Source organism: Heterodontus francisci, chromosome 31, assembly GCF_036365525.1.
Source record: "Heterodontus francisci isolate sHetFra1 chromosome 31, sHetFra1.hap1, whole genome shotgun sequence".
Taxonomy (NCBI): Eukaryota; Metazoa; Chordata; class Chondrichthyes; order Heterodontiformes; family Heterodontidae; genus Heterodontus; species Heterodontus francisci.
In genome coordinates this window covers 7,604,112-7,630,112 of record NC_090401.1, presented here as the reverse complement: position 1 = coordinate 7,630,112, position 26,001 = coordinate 7,604,112, and the positions used below count along the sequence as shown (strand labels likewise).

The 26,001-nt window shown below is 48.6% G+C and overlaps 1 protein-coding gene across 1 annotated transcript; it reads right to left on the bottom strand.

Moving 5' to 3' along the window:
* Positions 1-5,408: 5,408 nt before the first annotated feature.
* LOC137346934 (potassium voltage-gated channel subfamily S member 3-like) lies at positions 5,409-6,866 on the bottom strand. Its single transcript, XM_068010889.1, has one exon. It carries the CDS (start codon positions 6,864-6,866, stop codon positions 5,409-5,411), a length of 1,458 nt encoding a protein of 485 aa, XP_067866990.1.
* Positions 6,867-26,001: the final 19,135 nt, after the last annotated feature.

Sequence of the window (26,001 nt, the reverse complement as noted above, 5' to 3'; positions counted from 1 at the left end):
GGTGAAGACAAATGTAGGTCCTTTACAGTCAGAAACAGGGGAATTTATTATAGGGAACAAAAAATGCTGACCAACTAAATGCATACTTTGGTTCTGTCTTCACAAAGGAGGACACAAATATCATACCAGAAATGTTGGGGAACACAGGGCTTAGTGAGAGAGAGGAACTGAAGGAAATCAGTATTAGTAGAGAAATGGTGTTGGGGAAATTGATGGGATTGAAGGCTGATAAATCCCCAGGGCCTGATGATATGCATCCCAGAGTACTTAAGGAAGTGGCCCGAGAAATAGTGGCTGCATTGCTGGTCATCTTCCAAGATTCTATCGACTCTGGAACAGTTCCTACAGATTGGAGAGTAGCTAATGTAACCCCACTATTTAAAAAGGGAGGTGGAGAGAAAACAGCGAATTATAGACCAGTCAGCCTGACATCAGTAGTGAGGAAACTTGTAGATTCCATTATCAAAAATTTTATAGCAGAGCACCTGGAGAACAGTGGTGGATTTAGACAGAGTCAGCATGGATTTACGAAAGGGAAATCACGCTTGACAAATCTACTAGAATTCTTCGAGGATGTAACTAGTAGAGTTGATGAGAGGGAGCCAGTGGATGTGGTTTATTTGGACTTGCAGAAGTGTTTCGACAAAGTCCCACATAAGAGATTAGCGTGTAAAATTAAAGCGCATGGGATTGGGGGTAGTGTATTGCGATGGATAGAAAATTGGTTAACAGGCAGGAAACAAAGAGTAGGGATAAATGGGTCTTTTTCTGAACGGCAGGCAGTGACTAGTGGGATACCGCAGGGATCGGTGCTAGGACCCCAGCTATTCACAATATATATTAATGATTTAGCTGAGGGAACTAAATGTGGCGCAGTGGTTAGCACCGCAGCCTCACAGCTCCAGCGACCCGGGTTCAATTCTGGGTACTGCCTGTGTGGAGTTTGCAAGTTCTCCCTGTGTCTGCGTGGGTTTCCTCCGGGTGCTCCGGTTTCCTCCCACAAACCAAAAGACTTGCAGGTTGGTAGGTAAATTGGCCATTATAAATTGTCCCTAGTATAGGTAGGCGGTAGGGAAATATAGGGACAGGTGGGGATGTGGTAAGAATATGGGATTAGTGCAGGATTAGTATAAATGGGTGGTTGACGGTCGGCACAGACTCGGTGGGCCAAAGGGCCTGTTTCAGTGCTGTATCTCTAAACTAAAAAAAAAATCTCCAAATTTGCAGATGACACAAAACTGGGTGGGAGAGTGAGTTGTGAGGAGGATGCAGAGAGGCTTCAGGATGATTTGGACAATTTGAGTGAGTGGGCGAATGCATGGCAGATGCAATATAATGTGGTTAAATGTGAGGTTATCCACTTTGGTAGCAAAAACAGGAAGGCAGATTATTATCTGAATGGCTATAAACTGAGAGAGGGGAATATGCAGCGAGACCTGGGTGTTCTCGAACACGAGTCGCTGAAGGTAAGCATGCAGGTGCAACAGGCGGTAAAAAAGGCAAATGGTATGTTGGCCTTCATAGCGAGAGGATTCGAGTACAGGAGCAGGGATGTCTTGCTGCAATTATACAGGGCCTTGGTGAGGCCACACCAGGAATATTGTGTGCAGTTTTGGTCTCCTTAAATGAGGAAGGATGTTCTTGATATAGAGGGAGTGCAGCGAATGTTTACCAGACTGATTCCTGGGATGGCGGGACTAACGTATGAGGAGAGATTGAGTCGGTTAGGATTATATTTGCTGGAGTTCAGAAGTGAGGGGGGGATCTCATAGAAACCTATAAAATTCTAACAGGACTTGACAGGGTAGATGCAGGAAGGATGTTCCTGATGGTGGGGAAATCCAGAACCAGGGGTCATAGTCTAAGGAAATGGGGTAAACCTTTCAGGACAGAGATGAGGCGAAATTTCTTCACCCAGAGAGTGGTGAGCCTGTGGAATTTGCTACCACAGAAAGCAGTTGAGGCCAAAACATTTTATGTTTTCAAGAAGGAGTTAGATATAGCTCTTGGGTTTAAAGGGATCAAAGGGTATGGGTGGAAAGCAGGAACAGGTTACTGAGTTGGATGATCAGCCATAATCAAAGTGAATGGCGGAGCAGTCTCGAAGGGCTGAATGGCCTACTCCTGCTCCTATTTTCTATGTTTCTAAAGAACCCAAATGAATTTTTTGAGGAAGTATCTCCATGGCGGGAAGGCGTGGTGGTGGGGAGACGGGGGAGGCAGGGGGAGACAGCTTCCACTCTTTCCATTTTGGTCCCCACTTACTTTCCGTTCTAAGCCTCGATTTCTGCCAAGTCGAACATACAATCTCAAAGTCACAGCGCAACATCTCTCTTTCTCAATCCAAAAGAATTCAGCTCTTCCTTTGCTCCCCTCACACCACATGCTGCAGGGACAGAGGAGAGTTTCAGAGCCAGCTATAACAGGAAATTCCTGGCACCTATAAGCAGATCCAGTAAATATTTGAAGGGCTGCCAAGGAGATCCAGCATGAAGGCTGAGAATGGGGAGAACTCTGCCTTCCAGCCTGTGTCATGTCCTGAAGCAGCAGCACTCTGCAGTCTACCTTGAGAGTATGACCACTGACAGGGATACTGTCACTGAGCCTTCCCAACAGCAGTCCACATTTCCATGATTTGCAGCTTTGCTGGAAGCTCAAATGGCTCTTCCACAGATTGTGAGTGATGCAAACCAGCCCCTCTGAGAGTGGCAGTGGGTGATGGGAGTGATATGTGTTGCCCTCTCTCAGGGTGTCACCTCATCTGTTCTTTGCCCCACTCACCCAATGCCCACCATGGTGCCAGGACATCAGCTGGTCTAGACAGCCTGGCCACAGCCAAAGTGCAGAATTTGTGACTAGTCCTCACAGGTTTGAGTGCCCAGAAATGGGCAGCAACAGGCAGATCCAGTGGGCCAGCGTGAGGATCAGCCCTTTCTACCCATTCTGCTCAGGCCACTAAGGAAGCACCATGTCAGAGTGGTATCGTTAGGAAGCTTTCCTTTAAGAAATGCACCATTTGTTGTATTTGGGTGAGAAATGAATGGAAGACAATCATAGAATCATCGAATCTTCCAGCACAGAGTTTGGTCCATTGTGTCTGTGCCTGCTCTCTGGTAATGCTCTCCAGTTAATCTCAGCTCTCTACTCTCGACTGTTTCCCCACTGCCTTGCAAATGTTTCCCTTCAAGTATCTATCCAATTCCCTTTAGAAAGTTACTATTGAATCTGCTTCTTTCACCCTTTCAGGTTGCATTCCAGATACTAACAACTTACTGCATTAAAAAATGTTTCCTCATGTCTACGCTGTTCCTATACCACCCTTTATTTTATATTGCCTCTCCTCATTTTCTGTCCCAAATGAATCACTTCACATTTCTCTGCATTAAATTTCATGTGCCATCTGTCTAGTCATTTCACTGGTCTGTCAATATCCTCCTGAAGTCTGTTACTATCCTTATTGTTTACCACAATTCCAAGTTTCAAGTCATCTGAAAACTTTGAATTTATCTCCTTGTCAAGGTCATTAATAAAATCAGTATTAATATATACCAATGATTGTGTTGGGAATGAAATTAATTACAATTATCATATTTGCCACTTTGTTCTCAGTATGGTTTTATAGCAGCCTCTAATTTGGACTCTCAGTTTGTTACCCTGAATGCTCCACCAGTGTAAAAGCAGGAAACTTGCAGTTGCACCAATCTTAATATCATATATGCAAATTAGTTCATTTGGCATGTTAGTCAACATCAAACTGCATGAAGGAAATAACTGGCATCAGTTTTGGGTTGAAAAATGGGGTAAACAGTTTCTGCCTCATTTTCCTGTCACAAAATGTTACTCCCCCCAATTATAAACTGAAAATAGCAGAGGAAATTCTCTCCCATCGACTTCATGTGTGGGCTTTCGATAGAGTCTGAGGCTTTTGTGTAAAAACGGCAACATCGCTTCTCAAACACACAACAGGCAACTTTATAGTAAGCACATCACATTATTATGACGCATATCACCTTTTATGTTTTTTTTGTTTATTTACATACGCACTGTTGAAGACATTTTCAAAAAGTGCTCAGAATTATTGATTATTTTTTCTTCTTCTTTCATTGGATGTTTCTTCTGACTGGTCATGTTTCATTAGTCCTTCACATATTCTCAGTGGCCATTCTCGAGATGCTCTCTTCACCACTGATTGGTGAGTCCTCTACCTGCTCAGACCCAATCAATTGCGTCTACTTTAGGCACATCATATGTGAATGGAACAGTCACAGAATAGGAAATGTGATAGTAACAACTGATAGTGTGACAGTCACAGAACAGGAAGTGTGAGTGACAACAGGAAGTGTGACAGCCACAGAACAGGAAGTGTGATAGTCACAGCAGAAAGTGTGACAGTCAAAGAGCAGGAAGTGTGACAGTGACAACAGGAAGTGTGACAGTCACAGAATAGGAAGTCTGACTGTCACAGAACAGGAAGTGAGACAGTCACAGAGCAGGAAGTGTGGCAGTCACAATAGGAGGTATGACAATCATGGCAAGAAGTGTGAAACTTACACAACAGGCAGTGTGATAGTCATAGCACAGGAAGTGTGACAGTTTCAACAGGAAGTGTGGCAGTTTCAACAGGAGGTGTGAAACTTGCAAAACAGGAAGTGTGACAATTACAGAACAGAATGTATGACAGTCATATGGCAGGAAGGTGACATTCACAGAACAGAAAGTGTTATAGTCACAACAGGAAGTGTGACACAGGACAGGATGTGTGACAGTCACAGGACAGGAAGTGTGGCAGTCACAGAACAGGAAGTGTGAGTGCCACAGAAAGGAAGTGTGACAATCACAACAGGAAGTCTGACTGCCACAGAACAGGAAGTGAGACAGTTACAGAGCAGAAAGTGTGACAGTAACAACAGGAAGTATGACTATCATGACAAGAAGTGTGAAACTTACACAACAGGAAGTGTGACACTTACAGAACGGGATGTGTGACCGTCACGCAACAGGAAGTGTGACAGTTTCAACAGAAAGTATGACAATCACAACAGGAAGTGTGAAACGTACAAAACAGGAAGTGTGACAATTACAGAACAGAATGAGTGACAGTCATATGGCAGGAAGTGTGACATTCACAGAACAGGAAGTGTGACAATCAAAACTGGAACTGTGACAGGTACAGACTGTCTGACTGTCACAGAACAGGAGGTGCAACAGTCACAGAAGAGGAACTATGTGCAGACTCTCATGTTTTCTAAAGCTATATATTGATAGTAATAGTTTAACTAGTTTGTGATCAGTTTACCTCTTGCACTACAGCAATTCCCACATTCACAATAACCAGTTTTATGACTGATTGAATGGGAAGGACCTGCAGCAATTTATCTGACATGGGTTACAGATGGAGGAGGGCAGGTTCAGTCTGAATATTTCTGGGAACAGTGCTCAGTATCTACATGCTGGATGGTTGAGGACTCTGCGGAACTCTGCTTCTCACATGGCGCGCTGTTCAGGTCCAGTGTATTGTTTTTTGAACTGCAGTACATCTTCTTCACGTAGATGTCCCTGATATTGACACATGGTAGGCCTGCTGCCAGCTTTCTCAGCTCCTGGTTACGAATCACAACATCAATGGCTTGTTCTCGTCGATAATATTTTGAAAAGCGGTTAAATATGACAGTAACTGGCAAAGCGACCATCAACAGGCCAAATATAATGCAGCTGCTGCCAATGAGCTTTCCTTGAATGGTGACTGGGTAAGTGTCGCCATAGCCAACGGTGGTCATACTGATGGTTGCCCACCACCAGCCAATAGGGATGCTGTGAAGGCCAGTTTCTTTCTCGTCTTTCTCAGATGCGTAGATGAGGGCTGAGAATATGGCAATGCCGACAGTCAAGAACACAACCAAGAGCCCTACTTCTTCGGAGCTGTGTCTGAAGGTTGCCCCGAGTGCTCTCAGTCCAACTGAGTGACGAGCCAACTTCAGGACCCGAAAGATGCGCATCAAGCGAAGGACCTGTACCACACGACCAATGTTCACCAGCTCTGAGATATCATCATCTATATGCTCTACTAAGAGGGTGATATAGAATGGTAGAAATGATAAAAAGTCTATGATATTCAGTGGATTTTGGAGGAACTTGCAGACGTACGGGGTGACCATCAGCCTTGCAATGTACTCAATGCTGAACCATGCAATACAGGTGGATTCAAGAATCATGAAGCCAGGGTCTTCAGGTTGCCCCTGAAATTCAGGCAGACTATGAACACACATAGTCACAATGGAAAGCAACACGATAGCCAGTGAGGATATAGTGAAAACCTTGGCTGGAAAAGAATATTCTGGATTCTCTAAAATAAGCCATATCTTTTCCCTGTGTTTACCATACCACATATGCTTAAAGCTCTCTATTTGTTGGGGGATGGTGTTGGGATCTTCAGAACTTATTAAGCTCAGGTCATCACTCTGCGTGTCAAACTCCCTCTCAACAGCATTCTCTTTCCGTTCGTGGTACTTGAACCTGCAGCAGTGATGGATGCAGGTCTCTCCAATGCCCCAGTACTCAATCTCTTGGTTGAAGGAGAATACACAAATCCCCTCCATCACATGGAGCTTGCCCGTGGAATAGAAATTCAACACATAGTGAAAGATACTTGGATTTCTGTCAAAGTAATATTCATCAGCATACACATCGTAGTCATCACACAATTCAAGGGTGTCCTCCCTTGAGAAGCATGCTACTAACTTTCCCAATCTGGTCTCTGGAAATTTTAACAATGCCTTTTGCTCGACCTTTTGCTTCAGGCCCCCAACATTGATATTGATCATCTTCAGGCAAAGTCTGTCTCTGTGGTAGAACTGTCCATAAACCATAATCACCCCACTAATAGAATGAGGCTTGGGGTCCTTGTCAGAAGATCGCACCGTTCAAAATCCTGTCTTTAACAACTCATCTTACTGAGGTTGGCAAAATGGTTTCTTCCCAGTGTCTTCTGGGAGCAGGTATCCAGGAAAGTCTAGTAATGCATCAACAAAAACAGAGTTCAGGAGAAATATATTCCACTGAAAGGCAAAAACAAACTAGCCAATAATGTAATAAAATGAAAGAACAAAGAGATGGGGTAATATTGAGACTAAAGAAAAAGTACACATACAATAAAGGAGAGAATTTCCAAAAAGGTTAGAAAAGAAGTCAAAAAGCAATTAGGAAGGCAAAGGGGAATTCCAAAAATCTTCAACAGCATCTCGCAAACCCATTACCCTTACCAACTCGAAGGACAAGGGCAGCAGGTGCAGAAAAGATTCATGAGAAATCTTCCAGGGATGAAGGACTTCAGCAGTGTGGATCGATTGGAGAAGCTGGGGATGTTCTCCTTGTAGAAGAGAAGATTAAGGGGAGATTTGACAGAGCCATTCAAAATCTTGAGGGGTCTGGACAGAGTTGATTGAGAGAAACTGTTCCTGTCGGCGGAAGAATCGCAAATCACATGACACCAATTTAAGGTGAATGGCAAAAGAAGCAATGGCAACATGAGGAAAAACCTTTTACACAGTGAGTGTTTAGGATCTGGAATGCACTGTCTGAGAGTGTGGTGGAGGCAGGTTCAGTGAGTGTTTAGGATGTGGAATGCACTGTCTGAGAGTGTGGTGGAGGCAGGTTCAGTGAGTGTTTAGGATCTGGAATGTACTGTCTGAGAGTGTGGTGGAGGCAGGTTCAGTGTGTGTTCAGGATCTGGAATGCACTGTCTGAGAGTGTGGTGAAGGCAGGTTCAGTGAGTGTTTAGGATCTGGAATGCACTGTCTGAGAGTGTGGTGGAGGCAGGTTCAGTGAGTGTTTAGGATCTGGAATGCACTGTCTGAGACTGTGGTGGAGGCAGGTTCAGTGAGTGTTTAGGATCTGGAATGCACTGTCTGAAAGTGTGGTGGAGGCAGGTTCAGTGAGTGTTTAGTATCTGGAATGCACTGTCTGAGAGTGTGGTGGAGGCAGGTTCAGTGAGTGTTTAGGATGTGGAATGCACTGTCTGAGAGTGTGGTGGAGGCAGGTTCAGTGAGTGTTTAGGATCTGGAATGTACTGTCTGAGAGTGTGGTGGAGGCAGGTTCAGTGTGTGTTTAGGATCTGGAATGCATTGTCTGAGAGTGTGGTGGAGGCAGGTTCAGTGAGAATTTAGGATCTGGAATGCACTGTCTGAGAGTGTGGTGGAGGCAGGTTCAGTGAGTGTTTAGGATCTGGAATGCACTGTCTGAGAGTGTGGTGGTGGCAGGTTCAGTGAGTGTTTAGGATCTGGAATGTACTGTCTGAGAGTGTGGTGGAGGCAGGTTCAGTGACTGTTTAGGATCTGGAATGTACTGTCTGGGAGTGTGGTGGAGGCAGGTTCAGTGAGTGTTTAGGATCTGGAATGCACTGTCTGAGAGTGTGGTGGAGGCAGGTTCAGTGAGTGTTTAGGAAGAGGAATGCACTGTCTGAGAGTGTGGTGGAGGCAGGTTCAGTGAGTGTTTAGGATCTGGAATGCACTGTCTGAGAGTATGGTGGAGGCAGATTCAGTGAGTGTTTAGGATGTGGAATGCACTGTCTGAGAGTGTGGTGGAGGCAGGTTCAGTGAGTGCTTAGGATGTGGAATGCACTGTCTGAGAGTGTGGTGGAGGCAAGTACAGTGTGTGTTTAGGATGTGCAATGCACTGTCTGAGAGTGTGGTGGAGGCAGGTTCAGTGAGTGTATAGGATGTGCAATGCACTGTCTGAGAGTGTGGTGGAGGCAGGTTCAGTGTGTCTTTAGGATGTGCAATGCACTGTCTGAGAGTGTGGTGGAGGCAGGTTCAGTGAGTGTTTAGGATCTGGAATGCACTGTCTGAGAGTGTGGTGGAGGCAGATTCAGTGTGTGTTTAGGATCTGGAATGCACTGTCTGAGAGTGTGGTGGCGGCAGGTTCAGTGAGTGTTTAGGATCTGGAATGCACTGCCTGAGAGTGTGGTGAAGGCAGGTTCAGTGTGTGTTTAGGATCTGGAATGCACTGTCTGAGAGTGTGGTGGAGGCAGGTTCAGTGAGTGTTTAGGATCTGGAATGCACTGTCTGAGAGTGTGGTGGAGGCAGGTTCAGTGTGTGTTTAGGATCTGGAATGCACTGTCTGAGAGTGTGGTGGAAGCAGGTTCAGTGAGTTCTTAGGATCTGCAATGCACTGTCTGAGAGTGTGGTGGAGGCAGGTTCAGTGAGTGTTTAGGATCTGGAATGCACTGTCTGAGAGTGTGGTGGAGGCAGGTTCAGTGAGTGGTTCGGATCTGGAATGCACTGTCTGAGAGTGTGGTGGAGGCAGGTTCAGTGTGTGTTTAGGATGTGGAATGCACTGTCTGAGAGTGTGGTGGAGGCAGGTTCAGTGAGTTTTTAGGATCTGGAATGTACTGTCTGAGAGTGTGGTGGAGGCAGGTTCAGTGTGTGTTTAGGATCTGGAATGCATTGTCTGAGAGTGTGGTGGAGGCAGGTTCAGTGAGAATTTAGGATCTGGAATGCACTGTCTGAGAGTGTGGTGGAGGCAGGTTCAGTGAGTGTTTAGGATCTGGAATGTACTGTCTGAGAGTGTGGTGGAGGCAGGTTCAGTGTGTGTTCAGGATCTTGAATGCACTGTCTGAGAGTGTGGTGGAGGAAGGTTCAGTGAGTGTTTAGGATCTGGAATGCACTGTCTGAGAGTGTGGTGGAGGCAGGTTCAGAGAGTGTTTAGGATCTGGAATGCACTGTCTGAGACTGTGGTGGAGGCAGGTTCAGTGAGTGTTTAGGATCTGGAATGCATTGTCTGAGAGTGTGGTGGAGGCAGGTTCAGTGAGTGTTTAGGATCTGGAATGCACTGTCTGAGAGTGTGGTGGAGGCAGGTTCAGTGAGTGTTTAGGATGTGGAATGTACTGTCTGAGAGTGTGGTGGAGACAGGTTCAGTGAGTGTTTAGGATGTGGAATGTACTGTCTGAGAGTGTGGTGGAGGCAGGTTCAGTGTGTGTTTAGGATCTGGAATGCACTGTCTGAGAGTGTGGTGGAGGCAGGTTCAGTGAGAATTTAGGATCTGGAATGCACTGTCTGAGAGTGTGGTGGAGGCAGGTTCAGTGAGTGTTTAGGATCTGGAATGCACTGTCTGAGAGTGTGGTGGAGGCAGGTTCAGTGAGTGTTTAGGATCTGGAATGTACTGTCTGAGAGTGTGGTGGAGGCAGGTTCAGTGACTGTTTAGGATGTGGAATGTACTGTCTGGGAGTGTGGTGGAGGCAGGTTCAGTGAGTGTTTAGGATCTGGAATGCACTGTCTGAGAGTGTGGTGGAGGCAGGTTCAGTGAGTGTTTAGGAAGAGGAATGCACTGTCTGAGAGTGTGGTGGTGGCAGGTTCAGTGAGTGTTTAGGATCTGGAATGTACTGTCTGAGAGTGTGGTGGAGGCAGGTTCAGTGAGTGTTTAGGATCTGGAATGTACTGTCTAGGAATGTGGTGGAGGCAGGTTCAGTGAGTGTTTAGGATCTGGAATGCACTGTCTGAGAGTGTGGTGGAGGCAGGTTCGGTGAGTGTTTAGGAAGAGGAATGCACTTTCTGAGAGTGTGGTGGAGGCAGGTTCAGTGAGTGTTTAGGATGTGGAATGCACTGTCTGAGAGTGTGGTGGAGGCAGGTTCAGTGAGTGTTTAGGATGTGGAATGCACTGTCTGAGAGTGTGGTGGAGGCAGGTACAGTGTGTGTTTAGGATGTGCAATGCACTGTCTGAGAGTGTGGTGGAGGCAGGTTCAGTGAGTGTATAGGATGTGCAATGCACTGTCTGAGAGTGTGGTGGAGGCAGGCTCAGTGTGTCTTTAGGATGTGCAATGCACTGTCTGAGAGTGTGGTGGAGGCAGGTTCAGTGAGTGTTTAGGATCTGGAATGCACTGTCTGAGAGTGTGGTGGAGGCAGGTTCAGTGAGTGTTTAGGATCTGGAATGCACTGTCTGAGAGTGTGGTGGAGGCAGGTTCAGTGAGTGTTTAGGAAGAGGAATGCACTGTCTTAGAGTGTGGTGGAGGCAGGTTCAGTGAGTGTTTAGGATCTGGAATGCACTGTCTGAGAGTATGGTGGAGGCAGGTTCAGTGAGTGTTTAGGATGTGGAATGCACTGTCTGAGAGTGTGGTGGAGGCAGGTTCAGTGAGTGCTTAGGATGTGGAATGCACTGTCTGAGAGTGTGGTGGAGGCAAGTACAGTGTGTGTTTAGGATGTGCAATGCACTGTCTGAGAGTGTGGTGGAGGCAGGTTCAGTGAGTGTATAGGATGTGCAATGCACTGTCTGAGAGTGTGGTGGAGGCAGGTTCAGTGTGTCTTTAGGATGTGCAATGCACTGTCTGAGAGTGTGGTGGAGGCAGGTTCAGTGAGTGTTTAGGATCTGGAATGCACTGTCTGAGAGTGTGGTGGAGGCAGATTCAGTGTGTGTTTAGGATCTGGAATGCACTGTCTGAGAGTGTGGTGGCGGCAGGTTCAGTGAGTGTTTAGGATCTGGAATGCACTGCCTGAGAGTGTGGTGAAGGCAGGTTCAGTGTGTGTTTAGGATCTGGAATGCACTGTCTGAGAGTGTGGTGGAGGCAGGTTCAGTGAGTGTTTAGGATCTGGAATGCACTGTCTGAGAGTGTGGTGGAGGCAGGTTCAGTGTGTGTTTAGGATCTGGAATGCACTGTCTGAGAGTGTGGTGGAAGCAGGTTCAGTGAGTTCTTAGGATCTGCAATGCACTGTCTGAGAGTGTGGTGGAGGCAGGTTCAGTGAGTGTTTAGGATCTGGAATGCACTGTCTGAGAGTGTGGTGGAGGCAGGTTCAGTGAGTGGTTCGGATCTGGAATGCACTGTCTGAGAGTGTGGTGGAGGCAGGTTCAGTGTGTGTTTAGGATGTGGAATGCACTGTCTGAGAGTGTGGTGGAGGCAGGTTCAGTGAGTTTTTAGGATCTGGAATGTACTGTCTGAGAGTGTGGTGGAGGCAGGTTCAGTGTGTGTTTAGGATCTGGAATGCATTGTCTGAGAGTGTGGTGGAGGCAGGTTCAGTGAGAATTTAGGATCTGGAATGCACTGTCTGAGAGTGTGGTGGAGGCAGGTTCAGTGAGTGTTTAGGATCTGGAATGTACTGTCTGAGAGTGTGGTGGAGGCAGGTTCAGTGTGTGTTCAGGATCTTGAATGCACTGTCTGAGAGTGTGGTGGAGGAAGGTTCAGTGAGTGTTTAGGATCTGGAATGCACTGTCTGAGAGTGTGGTGGAGGCAGGTTCAGAGAGTGTTTAGGATCTGGAATGCACTGTCTGAGACTGTGGTGGAGGCAGGTTCAGTGAGTGTTTAGGATCTGGAATGCATTGTCTGAGAGTGTGGTGGAGGCAGGTTCAGTGAGTGTTTAGGATCTGGAATGCACTGTCTGAGAGTGTGGTGGAGGCAGGTTCAGTGAGTGTTTAGGATGTGGAATGTACTGTCTGAGAGTATGGTGGAGACAGGTTCAGTGAGTGTTTAGGATGTGGAATGTACTGTCTGAGAGTGTGGTGGAGGCAGGTTCAGTGTGTGTTTAGGATCTGGAATGCACTGTCTGAGAGTGTGGTGGAGGCAGGTTCAGTGAGAATTTAGGATCTGGAATGCACTGTCTGAGAGTGTGGTGGAGGCAGGTTCAGTGAGTGTTTAGGATCTGGAATGCACTGTCTGAGAGTGTGGTGGAGGCAGGTTCAGTGAGTGTTTAGGATCTGGAATGTACTGTCTGAGAGTGTGGTGGAGGCAGGTTCAGTGACTGTTTAGGATGTGGAATGTACTGTCTGGGAGTGTGGTGGAGGCAGGTTCAGTGAGTGTTTAGGATCTGGAATGCACTGTCTGAGAGTGTGGTGGAGGCAGGTTCAGTGAGTGTTTAGGAAGAGGAATGCACTGTCTGAGAGTGTGGTGGTGGCAGGTTCAGTGAGTGTTTAGGATCTGGAATGTACTGTCAGAGAGTGTGGTGGAGGCAGGTTCAGTGAGTGTTTAGGATCTGGAATGTACTGTCTAGGAATGTGGTGGAGGCAGGTTCAGTGAGTGTTTAGGATCTGGAATGCACTGTCTGAGAGTGTGGTGGAGGCAGGTTCAGTGAGTGTTTAGGAAGAGGAATGCACTTTCTGAGAGTGTGGTGGAGGCAGGTTCAGTGAGTGTTTAGGATGTGGAATGCACTGTCTGAGAGTGTGGTGGAGGCAGGTTCAGTGAGTGTTTAGGATGTGGAATGCACTGTCTGAGAGTGTGGTGGAGGCAGGTACAGTGTGTGTTTAGGATGTGCAATGCACTGTCTGAGAGTGTGGTGGAGGCAGGTTCAGTGAGTGTATAGGATGTGCAATGCACTGTCTGAGAGTGTGGTGGAGGCAGGCTCAGTGTGTCTTTAGGATGTGCAATGCACTGTCTGAGAGTGTGGTGGAGGCAGGTTCAGTGAGTGTTTAGGATCTGGAATGCACTGTCTGAGAGTGTGGTGGAGGCAGATTCAGTGTGTGTTTAGGATCTGGAATGCACTGTCTGAGAGTGTGGTGGCGGCAGGTTCAGTGAGTGTTTAGGATCTGGAATGCACTGCCTGAGAGTGTGGTGAAGGCAGGTTCAGTTTTTGTTTAGGATCTGGAATCCACTGTCTGAGAGTGTGGTGGAGGCAGGTTCAGTGAGTGTTTAGGATCTGGAATGCACTGTCTGAGAGTGTGGTGGAGGCAGGTTCAGTGTATGTTTAGGATCTGGAATGCACTGTCTGAGAGTGTGGTGGAGGCAGATTCAGTGAGTTTTTAGGATCTGGAATGCACTGCCTGAGTGTGGTGAAGGCAGGTTCAGTGTGTGTTTAGGATCTGGAATGCACTGTCTGAGAGTGTGGTGGAGGAAGTTTCAGTGAGCGTGTACGATCTGGAATGCACTGTCTGAGAGTGTGGTGGAGGCAGGTTCAGTGTGTGTTTAGGATGTGGAATGCACTGTCTGAGAGTGTGGTGGAGGCAGGTTCAGTGTGTGTTTAGGATCTGGAATGCACTGTCTGAGAGTGTGGTGGAGGCAGGTTCAGTGAGTGTTTCGAATCTGGAATGCACTGCCTGAGAGTGTGGTGAAGGCAGGTTCAGTGTGTGTTTAGGATCTGGAATGCACGATCTGAGAGTGTGGTGGAGGCAGGTTCAGTGAGTGTTTAGGATCTGGAATGCACTGTCTGAGTGTGTGGTGGAGGCAGGTTCAGTGAGTGTTTAGGATCTGGAATGCAAAGCCTGAGAGTGTGGTGGAGGCAGGTTCAGTGTGTGTTTAGGATCTGGAATGCACTGTCTGAGAGTGTGGTGGAGGCAGGTTCAGTGTGTGTTTATGATCTGGAATGCACTGTCTGAGAGAGTGGTGGAGACAGGTTCAGTGAGTGTTTAGGATCTGGAATGCACTGCCTGAGAGTGCGGTGGAGGCAGGTTCAGTGTGTGTTTAGGATCTGGAATGCACTGTCTGAGAGTGTGGTGGAGGCAGGTTCAGTGAATATTTAGGATCTGGAATGCACTGTCTGAGAGTCTGGTGGAGGCAGGTTCAGTGAGTGTTTAGGATCTGGAATGCACTGTCTGAGAGTGTGGTGGAGGCAGGTTCAGTGAGTGCTTAGGATGTGGAATGCACTGTCTGAGAGTGTGGTGGAGGCAGGTTCAGTGTGTGTTTAGGATCTGGAATGCACTGTCTGAGAGTGTGGTGGAGGCAGGTTCAGTGAGTGTTTAGGAACTGCAATGCACTGTCTGAGAGTGTGGTGGAGGCAGGTTCAGTGAGTGTTTAGGATCTGGAATGCACTGTCTGAGAGTGTGGTGGAGGCAGGTTCAGTGTGTGTTTAGGATCTGGAATGCACTGTCTGAGAGTGTGGTGGAGGCAGGTTCAGTGTGTGTTTAGGATCTGGAATGCACTGTCTGAGAGTGTGGTGGAGGCAGGTTCAGTGAGTGTTTAGGATCTGGAATGCACTGCCTGAGAGTGTGGTGAAGGCAGGTTCAGTGTGTGTTTAGGATCTGGAATGCACTGTCTGAGAATGTGGTGGAGGCAGGTTCAGTGAGTGTTTAGGATCTGGAATGCACTGTCTGAGAGTGTGGTGGAGGCAGGTTCAGTTTGTGTTTAGGATCTGGAATACACTGTCTGAGAGTGTGGTGGAGGCAGGTTCAGTGAGTGTTTAGGATCTGGAATGCACTGCCTGAGAGTGTGGTGGAGGCAGGTTCAGTGTGTGTTCAGGATCTGGAATGCACTGTCTGAGAGTGTGGTGGAGGCAGGTTCAGTGAGTGTTTCGAATCTGGAATGCACTGCCTGAGAGTGTGGTGAAGGCAGGTTCAGTGTGTGTTTAGGATCTGGAATGCACTGTCTGAGAGTGTGGTGGAGGCAGGTTCAGTGAGTGTTTAGGATCTGGAATGCACTGTCTGAGAGTGTGGTGGAGGCAGGTTCAGTGAGTGTTTAGGATCTGGAATGCACTGTCTGAGAGTGTGGTGGAGGCAGGTTCAGTGAGTGTTTAGGATCTGGAATGCACTGTCTGAGAGTGTGGTGGAGGCAGGTTCAGTGTGTGTTTATGATCTGGAATGCACTGTCTGAGAGAGTGGTGGAGACAGGTTCAGTGAGTGTTTAGGATCAGGAATGCACTGTCTGAGAGTGTCGTGGAGGCAGGTTCAGTGAATATTTAGGATCTGGAATGCACTGTCTGAGAGTCTGGTGGTGGCAGGTTCAGTGAGTGTTTAGGATCTGGAATGCACTGTCTGAGAGTGTGGTGGAGGCAGGTTCAGTGAGTGCTTAGGATGTGGAATGCACTGTCTGAGAGTGTGGTGGAGGCAGGTTCAGTGTGTGTTTAGGATCTGGAATGCACTGTCTGAGAGTGTGTTGGAGGCAGGTTCAGTGAGTGTTTAGGATGTGGAATGCACTGTCTGAGAGTGTGGTGGAGGCAGGTTCAGTGAGTGTTTAGGATCTGGAATGCACTGTCTGAGAGTGTGGTGGAGGCAGGTTCAGTGAGTGTTTAGGATCTGGAATGAACTGTCTGAGAATGTGGTGGAGGCAGGTTCAGTGAGTGTTTAGGATGTGGAATGCACTGTCTGAGAGTGTGGTGGAGGCAGTTTCAGTGAGTGTTTAGGATCTGGAATGCACTGACTGAGAGTGTGGTGGAGGCAGATTCAGTGAGTTTTTCGGATCTGGAATGTACTGTCTGAGAGTGTGGTGGGGGCAGCTTCAGTGAGTGTTTAGGATCTGGAATGTACTGTCTGAGAGTGTGGTGGAGGCAGGTTCAGTGAGTGTTTAGGATCTGGAATGCACTGTCTGAGAGTGCGGTGGAGGCAGGTTCAGTGAGTGTTTAGGATCTGGAATGCACTGTCTGAGAGTGTGGTGGAGGCAGGTTCAGTGAGTGTTTAGGATGTGGAATGCACTGTCTGAGCGTGTGGTGGAGGCAGGTTCAGTGTGTGTTTAGGATCTGGAATGCACTGTCTGAGAGTGTGGTGGAGGCAGGTTCAGTGAGTGTTTAGGATCTGGAATGCACTGCCTGAGAGTGTGGTGAAGGCAGGTTCAGTGTGTGTTTAGGATCTGGAATGCACTGTCTGAGAATGTGGTGGAGGCAGGTTCAGTGAGTGTTTAGGATCTGGAATGCACTGTCTGAGAGTGTGGTGGAGGCAGGTTCAGTTTGTGTTTAGGATCTGGAATACACTGTCTGAGAGTGTGGTGGAGGCAGGTTCAGTGAGTGTTTAGGATCTGGAATGCACTGCCTGAGAGTGTGGTGGAGGCAGGTTCAGTGTGTGTTTAGGATCTGGAATGCACTGTCTGAGAGTGTGGTGGAGGCAGGTTCAGTGAGTGTTTAGGATCTGGAATGCACTGCCTGAGAGTGTGGTGAAGGCAGGTTCAGTGTGTGTTTAGGATCTGGAATGCACTGTCTGAGAATGTGGTGGAGGCAGGTTCAGTGAGTGTTTAGGATCTGGAATGCACTGTCTGAGAGTGTGGTGGAGGCAGGTTCAGTTTGTGTTTAGGATCTGGAATACACTGTCTGAGAGTGTGGTGGAGGCAGGTTCAGTGAGTGTTTAGGATCTGGAATGCACTGCCTGAGAGTGTGGTGGAGGCAGGTTCAGTGTGTGTTCAGGATCTGGAATGCACTGTCTGAGAGTGTGGTGGAGGCAGGTTCAGTGAGTGTTTCGAATCTGGAATGCACTGCCTGAGAGTGTGGTGAAGGCAGGTTCAGTGTGTGTTTAGGATCTGGAATGCACTGTCTGAGAGTGTGGTGGAGGCAGGTTCAGTGAGTGTTTAGGATCTGGAATGCACTGTCTGAGAGTGTGGTGGAGGCAGGTTCAGTGAGTGTTTAGGATCTGGAATGCACTGTCTGAGAGTGTGGTGGAGGCAGGTTCAGTGAGTGTTTAGGATCTGGAATGCACTGTCTGAGAGTGTGGTGGAGGCAGGTTCAGTGTGTGTTTATGATCTGGAATGCACTGTCTGAGAGAGTGGTGGAGACAGGTTCAGTGAGTGTTTAGGATCAGGAATGCACTGTCTGAGAGTGTCGTGGAGGCAGGTTCAGTGAATATTTAGGATCTGGAATGCACTGTCTGAGAGTCTGGTGGTGGCAGGTTCAGTGAGTGTTTAGGATCTGGAATGCACTGTCTGAGAGTGTGGTGGAGGCAGGTTCAGTGAGTGCTTAGGATGTGGAATGCACTGTCTGAGAGTGTGGTGGAGGCAGGTTCAGTGTGTGTTTAGGATCTGGAATGCACTGTCTGAGAGTGTGTTGGAGGCAGGTTCAGTGAGTGTTTAGGATGTGGAATGCACTGTCTGAGAGTGTGGTGGAGGCAGGTTCAGTGAGTGTTTAGGATCTGGAATGCACTGTCTGAGAGTGTGGTGGAGGCAGGTTCAGTGAGTGTTTAGGATCTGGAATGAACTGTCTGAGAATGTGGTGGAGGCAGGTTCAGTGAGTGTTTAGGATGTGGAATGCACTGTCTGAGAGTGTGGTGGAGGCAGTTTCAGTGAGTGTTTAGGATCTGGAATGCACTGACTGAGAGTGTGGTGGAGGCAGATTCAGTGAGTTTTTCGGATCTGGAATGTACTGTCTGAGAGTGTGGTGGGGGCAGCTTCAGTGAGTGTTTAGGATCTGGAATGTACTGTCTGAGAGTGTGGTGGAGGCAGGTTCAGTGAGTGTTTAGGATCTGGAATGCACTGTCTGAGAGTGCGGTGGAGGCAGGTTCAGTGAGTGTTTAGGATCTGGAATGCACTGTCTGAGAGTGTGGTGGAGGCAGGTTCAGTGAGTGTTTAGGATGTGGAATGCACTGTCTGAGCGTGTGGTGGAGGCAGGTTCAGTGAGTGTTTAGGATGTGGAATGCACTGTCTGAGAGTGTGGTGGAGGCAGGTTCAGTGTGTGTTTAGGATGTGCAATGCACTGTCTGAGAGTGTGGTGGAGGCAGGTTCAGTGAGTGCTTAGGATGTGGAATGCACTGTCTGAGAGTGTGGTGGAGGCAGGTTCAGTGTGTGTTTGGGATCTGGAATGCACTGTCTGAGAGTGTGGTGGAGGCAGGTTCAGTGAGTGTTTAGGAACTGGAATGTACTGTCTGAGAGTGTGGTGAAGGCAGGTTCAGTGTGTGTTTAGGATCTGGAATGCACTGTCTGAGAGTGTGGTGGAGGCAGGTTCAGTGTGTGTTTGGGATCTGGAATGCACTGTCTGAGAGTGTGGTGGAGGCAGGTTCAGTGAGTGTTTAGGATCTGGAATGCACTGTCTGAGAGTGTGGTGAAGGCAGGTTCAGTGTGTGTTTAGGATCTGGAATGCACTGTCTGAGAGTGTGGTGGAGGCTGGTTCAGTGTGTGTTTAGGATCTGGAATGCAATGTCTGAGAGTGTGGTGGAGGCATATTCAGTGAGTGTTTAAGATCTGGAATGCACTGCCTGAGTGTGGTGAAGGCAGGTTCGGTGTGTGTTTAGGATCTGGAATGCACTGTCTGAGAGTGTGTTGGAGGAAGGTTCAGTGAGCGTGTACGATCTGGAATGCACTGTCTGAGAGTGTGGTGGAGGCAGGTTCAGTGTGTGTTTAGGATCTGGAATGCACTGTCTGAGAGTGTGGTGGAGGCAGGTTCAGTGAGTGTTTAGGATCTGGAATGCACTGTCTGAGAGTGTGGTGGAGGCAGGTTCAGTGAGTGTTTAGGATGTGGAATGCACTGTCTGAGCGTGTGGTGGAGGCAGGTTCAGTGAGTGTTTAGGATGTGGAATGCACTGTCGGAGAGTGTGGTGGAGGCAGGTTCAGTGTGTGTTTAGGATGTGCAATGCACTGTCTGAGAGTGTGGTGGAGGCAGGTTCAGTGAGTGCTTAGGATGTGGAATGCACTGTCTGAGAGTGTGGTGGAGGCAGGTTCAGTGAGTGTTTAGGATGTGGAATGCACTGTCTGAGAGTGCGGTGGAGGCAAGTTCAGTGAGTGTTTAGGATCTGGAATGCACTGTCTGAGAGTGTGGTGGAGGCAGGTTCAGTGAGTGTTTAGGATGTGGAATGCACTGTCTGAGAGTGTGGTGGAGGCAGGTTCAGTGAGTGTTTAGGATCTGGAATGCACTGTCTGAGAGTGTGGTGGAGGCAGGTTCAGTGAGTGTTTTGGATCTGGAATGCACTGTCTGAGAGTGTGGTGGAGGCAGGTTCAGTGTGGGTTTAGGATGTGCAATGCACTGTCTGAGAGTGTGGTGGAGGCAGGTTCAGTGAGTGTTTAGGATCTGGAATGCACTGTCTGATGGTGTGGTGGAGGCAGGTTCAGTGTTTGTTTTGGATCTGGAATGCACTGTCTGAGAGTGCGGTGGAGGCAGGTTCAGTGTGTGTTTAGGATCTGGAATGCACTGTCTGAGAGTGTGGTGGAGGCAGGTTCAGTTTGTGTTTAGGATCTGGAATGCACTGTCTGAGAGTGTGGTGGAGGCAGGTTCAGTGAGTGTTTAGGATCTGGAATGCACTGTCTGAGAGTGTGGTGGAGGCAGGTTCAGTGAGTGTTTTGGATCTGGAATGCACTGTCTGAGAGTGTGGTGGAGGCAGGTTCAGTGAGTGTTTAGGATCTGGAATGCACTGTCTGAGAGTGTGGTGGAGGCAGATTCAGTGAGTGTTTCGGATCTGGAATGTACTGTCTGAGAGTGTGGTGGAGGCAGCTTCAGTGAGTGTTTAGGATCTGGAATGTACTGTCTGAGAGTGTGGTGGAGGCAGGTTCAGTGAGTGTTTAGGATGTGGAATGCACTGTCTGAGAGTGCGGTGGAGGCAGGTTCAGTGAGTGTTTAGGATCTGGAATGCACTGTCTGAGAGTGTGGTGGAGGCAGGTTCAGTGAGTGTTTAGGATGTGGAATGCACTGTCTGAGAGTGTGGTGGAGGCAGGTTCAGTGAGTGTTTAGGATCTGGAATGCACTGTCTGAGAGTGTGGTGGAGGCAGGTTCAGTGAGTGTTTAGGATGTGGAATGCACTGTCTGAGAGTGTGGTGAAGGCAGATTCAGTGTGTGTTTAGGATCTGGAATGCACTGTCTGAGAGTGTGGTGGAGGCAGGTTCAGTGTGTGTTTAGGATCTGGAATGCACTGCCTGAGTGTGGTGGAGGCAGATTCAGTGAGTGTTTAGGATCTGGAATGCACTGCCTGAGTGTGGTGGAGGCAGGTTCAGTGTGTGTTTAGGATCTGGAATGCACTGTCTGAGAGTGTGGTGGAGGCAGGTTCAGTGTGTGTTTAGGATCTGGAATGCACTGTCTGAGAGTGTGGTGGAGGCAGGTTCAGTTTGTGTTTAGGATCTGGAATGCACTGTCTGAGAGTGTGGTGGAGGCAGGTTCAGTGAGTGTTTAGGATCTGGAATGCACTGTCTGAGAGTGTGGTGGAGGCAGGTTCAGTGAGTGTTTAGGATGTGGAATGCACTGTCTGAGAGTGTGGTGGAGGCAGGTTCAGTGAGTGTTTAGGATGTGGAATGCACTGCCTGAGAGTGTGGTGGAGGCAGGTTCAGTGAGTGTTTTGGATCTGGAATGCACTGTCTGAGAGTGTGGTGGAGGCAGGTTCAGTGAGTGTTTAGGATCTGGAATGCACTGTCTGAGAGTGTGGTGGAGGCAGATTCAGTGAGTGTTTCGGATCTGGAATGTACTGTCTGAGAGTGTGGTGGAGGCAGCTTCAGTGATTGTTTAGGATCTGGAATGTACTGTCTGAGAGTGTGGTGGAGGCAGGTTCAGTGAGTGTTTAGGATCTGGAATGCACTGTCTGAGAGTGTGGTGGAGGAAGGTTCAGTGAGTGTTTAGGATGTGGAATGCACTGTCTGAGAGTGCGGTGGAGGCAGGTTCAGTGAGTGTTTAGGATCTGGAATGCACTGTCTGAGAGTGTGGTGGAGGCAGGTTCAGTGAGTGTTTAGGATCTGGAATGCTCTGTCTGAGAGTGTGGTGGAGGCAGGTTCAGTGAGTGTTTAGGATCTGGAATGCACTGTCTGAGAGTGTGGTGGAGGCAGGTTCAGTGAGTGTTTTGGATCTGGAATGCACTGTCTGAGAGTGTGGTGGAGGCAGGTTCAGTGTGTGTTTAGGATGTGCAACGCACTGTCTGAGAGTGTGGTGGAGGCAGGTTCAGTGTGGGTTTAGGATGTGCAATGCACTGTCTGAGAGTGTGGTGGAGGCAGGTTCAGTGAGTGTTTAGGATCTGGAATGCACTGTCTGAGAGTGTGGTGGAGGCAGGTTCAGTGAGTGTTTAGGATGTGGAATGCACTGTCTGAGAGTGTGGTGGAGGCAGGTTCAGTGAGTGTTTAGGATCTGGAATGCACTGTCTGACAGTGTGGTGAAGGCAGGTTCAGTGTGTGTTTTGGATCTGGAATGCACTGTCTGAGAGTGTGGTGGAGGCAGGTTCAGTGAGTGTTTAGGATCTGGAATGCACTGTCTGAGAGTGTGGTGAAGGCAGGTTCAGTGTGTGTTTAGGATCTGGAATGCACTGTCTGAGAGTGTGGTGGAGGGAGGTTCAGTGTGTGTTTAGGATCTGGAATGCACTGCCTGAGTGTGGTGGAGGCAGATTCAGTGAGTGTTTAGGATCTGGAATGCACTGCCTGAGTGTGGTGGAGGCAGGTTCAGTGTGTGTTTAGGATCTGGAATGCACTGTCTGAGAGTGTGGTGGAGGAAGGTTCAGTGAGCGTGTACGATCTGGAATGCACTGTCTGAGAGTGTGGTGGAGGCAGGTTCACTGTGTGTTTAGGATCTGGAATGCACTGTCTGAGAGTGTGGTGGAGGCAGGTTCAGTGAGTGTTTAGGATCTGCAATGCACTGTCTGAGAGTGTGGTGGAGGCAGGTTCAGTGAGTGTTTAGGATCTGGAATGCACTGTCTGAGAGTGTGGTGGAGGCAGGTTCAGTGTGTGTTTAGGATCTGGAATGCACTGCCTGAGAGTGTGGTGGAGGCAGGTTCAGTGCGTGTTTAGGATCTGGAATGCACTGTCTGAGAGTGTGGTGGAGGCAGGTTCAGTGAGTGTTTAGGATCTGGAATGCAAAGCCTGAGAGTGTGGTGGAGGCAGGTTCAGTGTGTGTTTAGGATCTGGAATGCACTGTCTGTGAGAGTGGTGGAGACAGGTTCAGTGAGTGTTTAGGATCTGGAATGCACTGCCTGAGAGTGTGGTGGAGGCAGGTTCAGTGAGCGTGTACGATCTGGAATGCACTGTCTGAGCGTGTGGTGGAGGCAGGTTCAGTGAATATTTAGGATCTGGAATGCACTGTCTGAGAGTCTGGTGGAGGCAGGTTCAGTGAGTGTTTAGGATCTGGAATGCACTGTCTGAGAGTGTGGTGGAGGCAGGTTCAGTGAGTGCTTAGGATGTGGAATGCACTGTCTGAGAGTGTGGTGGAGGCAAGTTCAGTGTGTGTTTAGGATCTGGAATGCACTGTCTGAGAGTGTGGTGGAGGCAGGTTCAGTGTGTGTTTAGGTTCTGGATTGCACTGTCTGAGTGTGGTGGAGGCAGGTTCAGTGCGTGTTTAGGATCTGGAATGCACTGCCTGAGAGTGTGGTGGAGGCAGGTTCAGTGAGTGTTTAGGATCTGGAATGCACTGCCTGAGTGTGTGGTGAAGGCAGGTTCAGTGTGTGTTTAGGATCTGGAATGCACTGTCTGAGTGTGTGGTGGAGGCAGGTTCAGTGAGTGTTTAGGATCTGGAATGCACTGCCTGAGAGTGTGGTGAAGGCAGGTTCAGTGTGTGTTTAGGATCTGGAATGCACTGTCTGAGAGTGTGGTGGAGGCAGGTTCAGTGAGTGTTTACGATCTGGAATGCACTGTCTGAGAGTGTGGTGGAGGCAGTTTCAGTGTGTGTTTATGATCTGGAATGCACTGTCTGAGAGAGTGGTGGAGACAGGTTCAGTGAGTGTTTAGGATCTGGAATGCACTGCCTGAGAGTGTGGTGGAGGCAGGTTCAGTGAGCGTGTACGATCTGGAATGCACTGTCTGAGAGTGTGGTGGAGGCAGGTTCAGTGAATATTTAGGATCTGGAATGCACTGTCTGAGAGTCTGGTGGAGGCAGGTTCAGTGAGTGTTTAGGATCTGGAATGCCCTGTCTGAGAGTGTGGTGGAGGCAGGTTCAGTGAGTGCTTAGGATGTGGAATGCACTGTCTGAGAGTGTGGTGGAGGCAAGTTCAGTGTGTGTTTAGGATCTGGAATGCACTGTCTGAGAGTGTGGTGGAGGCAGGTTCAGTGAGTGTTTAGGATCTGCAATGCACTGTCTGAGAGTGTGGTGGAGGCAGGTTCAGTGTGTGTTTAGGTTCTGGATTGCACTGTCTGAGAGTGTGGTGGAGGCAGGTTCAGTGTGTGTTTAGGATCTGGAATGCACTGTCTGAGAGTGTGGTGGAGGCAGGTTCAGTGAGTGTTTAGGATCTGGAATGCACTGCCTGAGTGTGTGGTGAAGGCAGGTTCAGTGTGTGTTTAGGATCTGGAATGCACTGTCTGAGACTGTGGTGGAGGCAGGTTCAGTGAGTGTTTAGGATCTGGAATGCACTGCCTGAGAGTGTGGTGAAGGCAGGTTCAGTGTGTGTTTAGGATCTGGAATGCACTGTCTGAGAGTGTGGTGGAGGCAGGTTCATTGAGAGTTTAGGATCTGGAATGTACTGTCTGAGAGTATGGTGGTGGCAGGTTCAGTGTGTGTTCAGGATCTGGAATGCACTGTCTGAGAGTGTGGTGGAGGCAGGTTCAGTGAGTGTTTAGGATCTGGAATGCACTGTCTGAGAGTGTGGTGGAGGCAGGTTCAGTGTGTGTTTACGATCTGGAATGCACTGTCTGAGAGTGTGGTGGAGGAAGGTTCAGTGAGCGTGTACGATCTGGAATGCACTGGTTGAGAGTGTGGTGGAGGCAGGTTCAGTGTGTGTTTAGGATCTGGAATGCACTGTCTGAGAGTGTGGTGGAGGCAGGTTCAGTGTGTGTTTAGGATCTGGAATGCACTGTCTGAGAGTCTGGTGGTGGCAGGTTCAGTGAGTGTTTAGGATCTGGAATGCACTGCCTGAGAGTGTGGTGAAGGCAGGTGCAGTGTGTGTTTAGGATCTGGAATGCACTGTCTGAGAGTGTGGTGGAGGCAGGTTCAGTGAGTGTTTAGGATCTGGAATGCACTGTCTGAGAGTGTGGTGGAGGCAGGTTCAGTGAGTGTTTAGGATCTGGAATGCACTGTCTGAGAGTGTGGTGGAGGCAGGTTCAGTGAGTGTTTAGGATCTGGAATGCACTGTCTGAGAATGTGGTGGAGGCAGGTTCAGTGAGTGTTTAGGATCTGGAATGCACTGTCTGAAAGTGTGGTGGAGGCAGGTTCAGTGAGTGTTTAGGATCTGGAATGCACTGCCTGAGTGTGTGGTGAAGGCAGGTTCAGTGTGTGTTTAGGATCTGGAATGCACTGTCTGAGTGTGTGGTGGAGGCAGGTTCAGTGAGTGTTTAGGATCTGGAATGCACTGCCTGAGAGTGTGGTGAAGGCAGGTTCAGTGTGTGTTTAGGATCTGGAATGCACTGTCTGAGAGTGTGGTGGAGGCAGGTTCAGTGAGTGTTTACGATCTGGAATGCACTGTCTGAGAGTGTGGTGGAGGCAGGTTCAGTGTGTGTTTATGATCTGGAATGCACTGTCTGAGAGAGTGGTGGAGACAGGTTCAGTGAGTGTTTAGGATCTGGAATGCACTGCCTGAGAGTGTGGTGGAGGCAGGTTCAGTGAGCATGTACGATCTGGAATGCACTGTCTGAGAGTGTGGTGGAGGCAGGTTCAGTGAATATTTAGGATCTGGAATGCACTGTCTGAGAGTCTGGTGGAGGCAGGTTCAGTGAGTGTTTAGGATCTGGAATGCCCTGTCTGAGAGTGTGGTGGAGGCAGGTTCAGTGAGTGCTTAGGATGTGGAATGCACTGTCTGAGAGTGTGGTGGAGGCAAGTTCAGTGTGTGTTTAGGATCTGGAATGCACTGTCTGAGAGTGTGGTGGAGGCAGGTTCAGTGAGTGTTTAGGATCTGCAATGCACTGTCTGAGAGTGTGGTGGAGGCAGGTTCAGTGTGTGTTTAGGTTCTGGATTGCACTGTCTGAGAGTGTGGTGGAGGCAGGTTCAGTGTGTGTTTAGGATCTGGAATGCACTGTCTGAGAGTGTGGTGGAGGCAGGTTCAGTGAGTGTTTAGGATCTGGAATGCACTGCCTGAGTGTGTGGTGAAGGCAGGTTCAGTGTGTGTTTAGGATCTGGAATGCACTGTCTGAGAGTGTGGTGGAGGCAGGTTCAGTGAGTGTTTAGGATCTGGAATGCACTGCCTGAGAGTGTGGTGAAGGCAGGTTCAGTGTGTGTTTAGGATCTGGAATGCACTGTCTGAGAGTGTGGTGGAGGCAGGTTCATTGAGAGTTTAGGATCTGGAATGTACTGTCTGAGAGTATGGTGGTGGCAGGTTCAGTGTGTGTTTAGGATCTGGAATGCACTGTCTGAGAGTGTGGTGGAGGCAGGTTCAGTGAGTGTTTAGGATCTGGAATGCACTGTCTGAGAGTGTGGTGGAGGCAGGTTCAGTGTGTGTTTACGATCTGGAATGCACTGTCTGAGAGTGTGGTGGAGGAAGGTTCAGTGAGCGTGTACGATCTGGAATGCACTGGTTGAGAGTGTGGTGGAGGCAGGTTCAGTGTGTGTTTAGGATCTGGAATGCACTGTCTGAGAGTGTGGTGGA

Excerpts from the sequence above, each read along its gene's own strand:
- LOC137346934 (XM_068010889.1), bottom strand. The coding sequence starts at position 6,866 with ATGGTTTATGGACAGTTCTACCACAGAGACAGACTTTGCCTGAAGATG.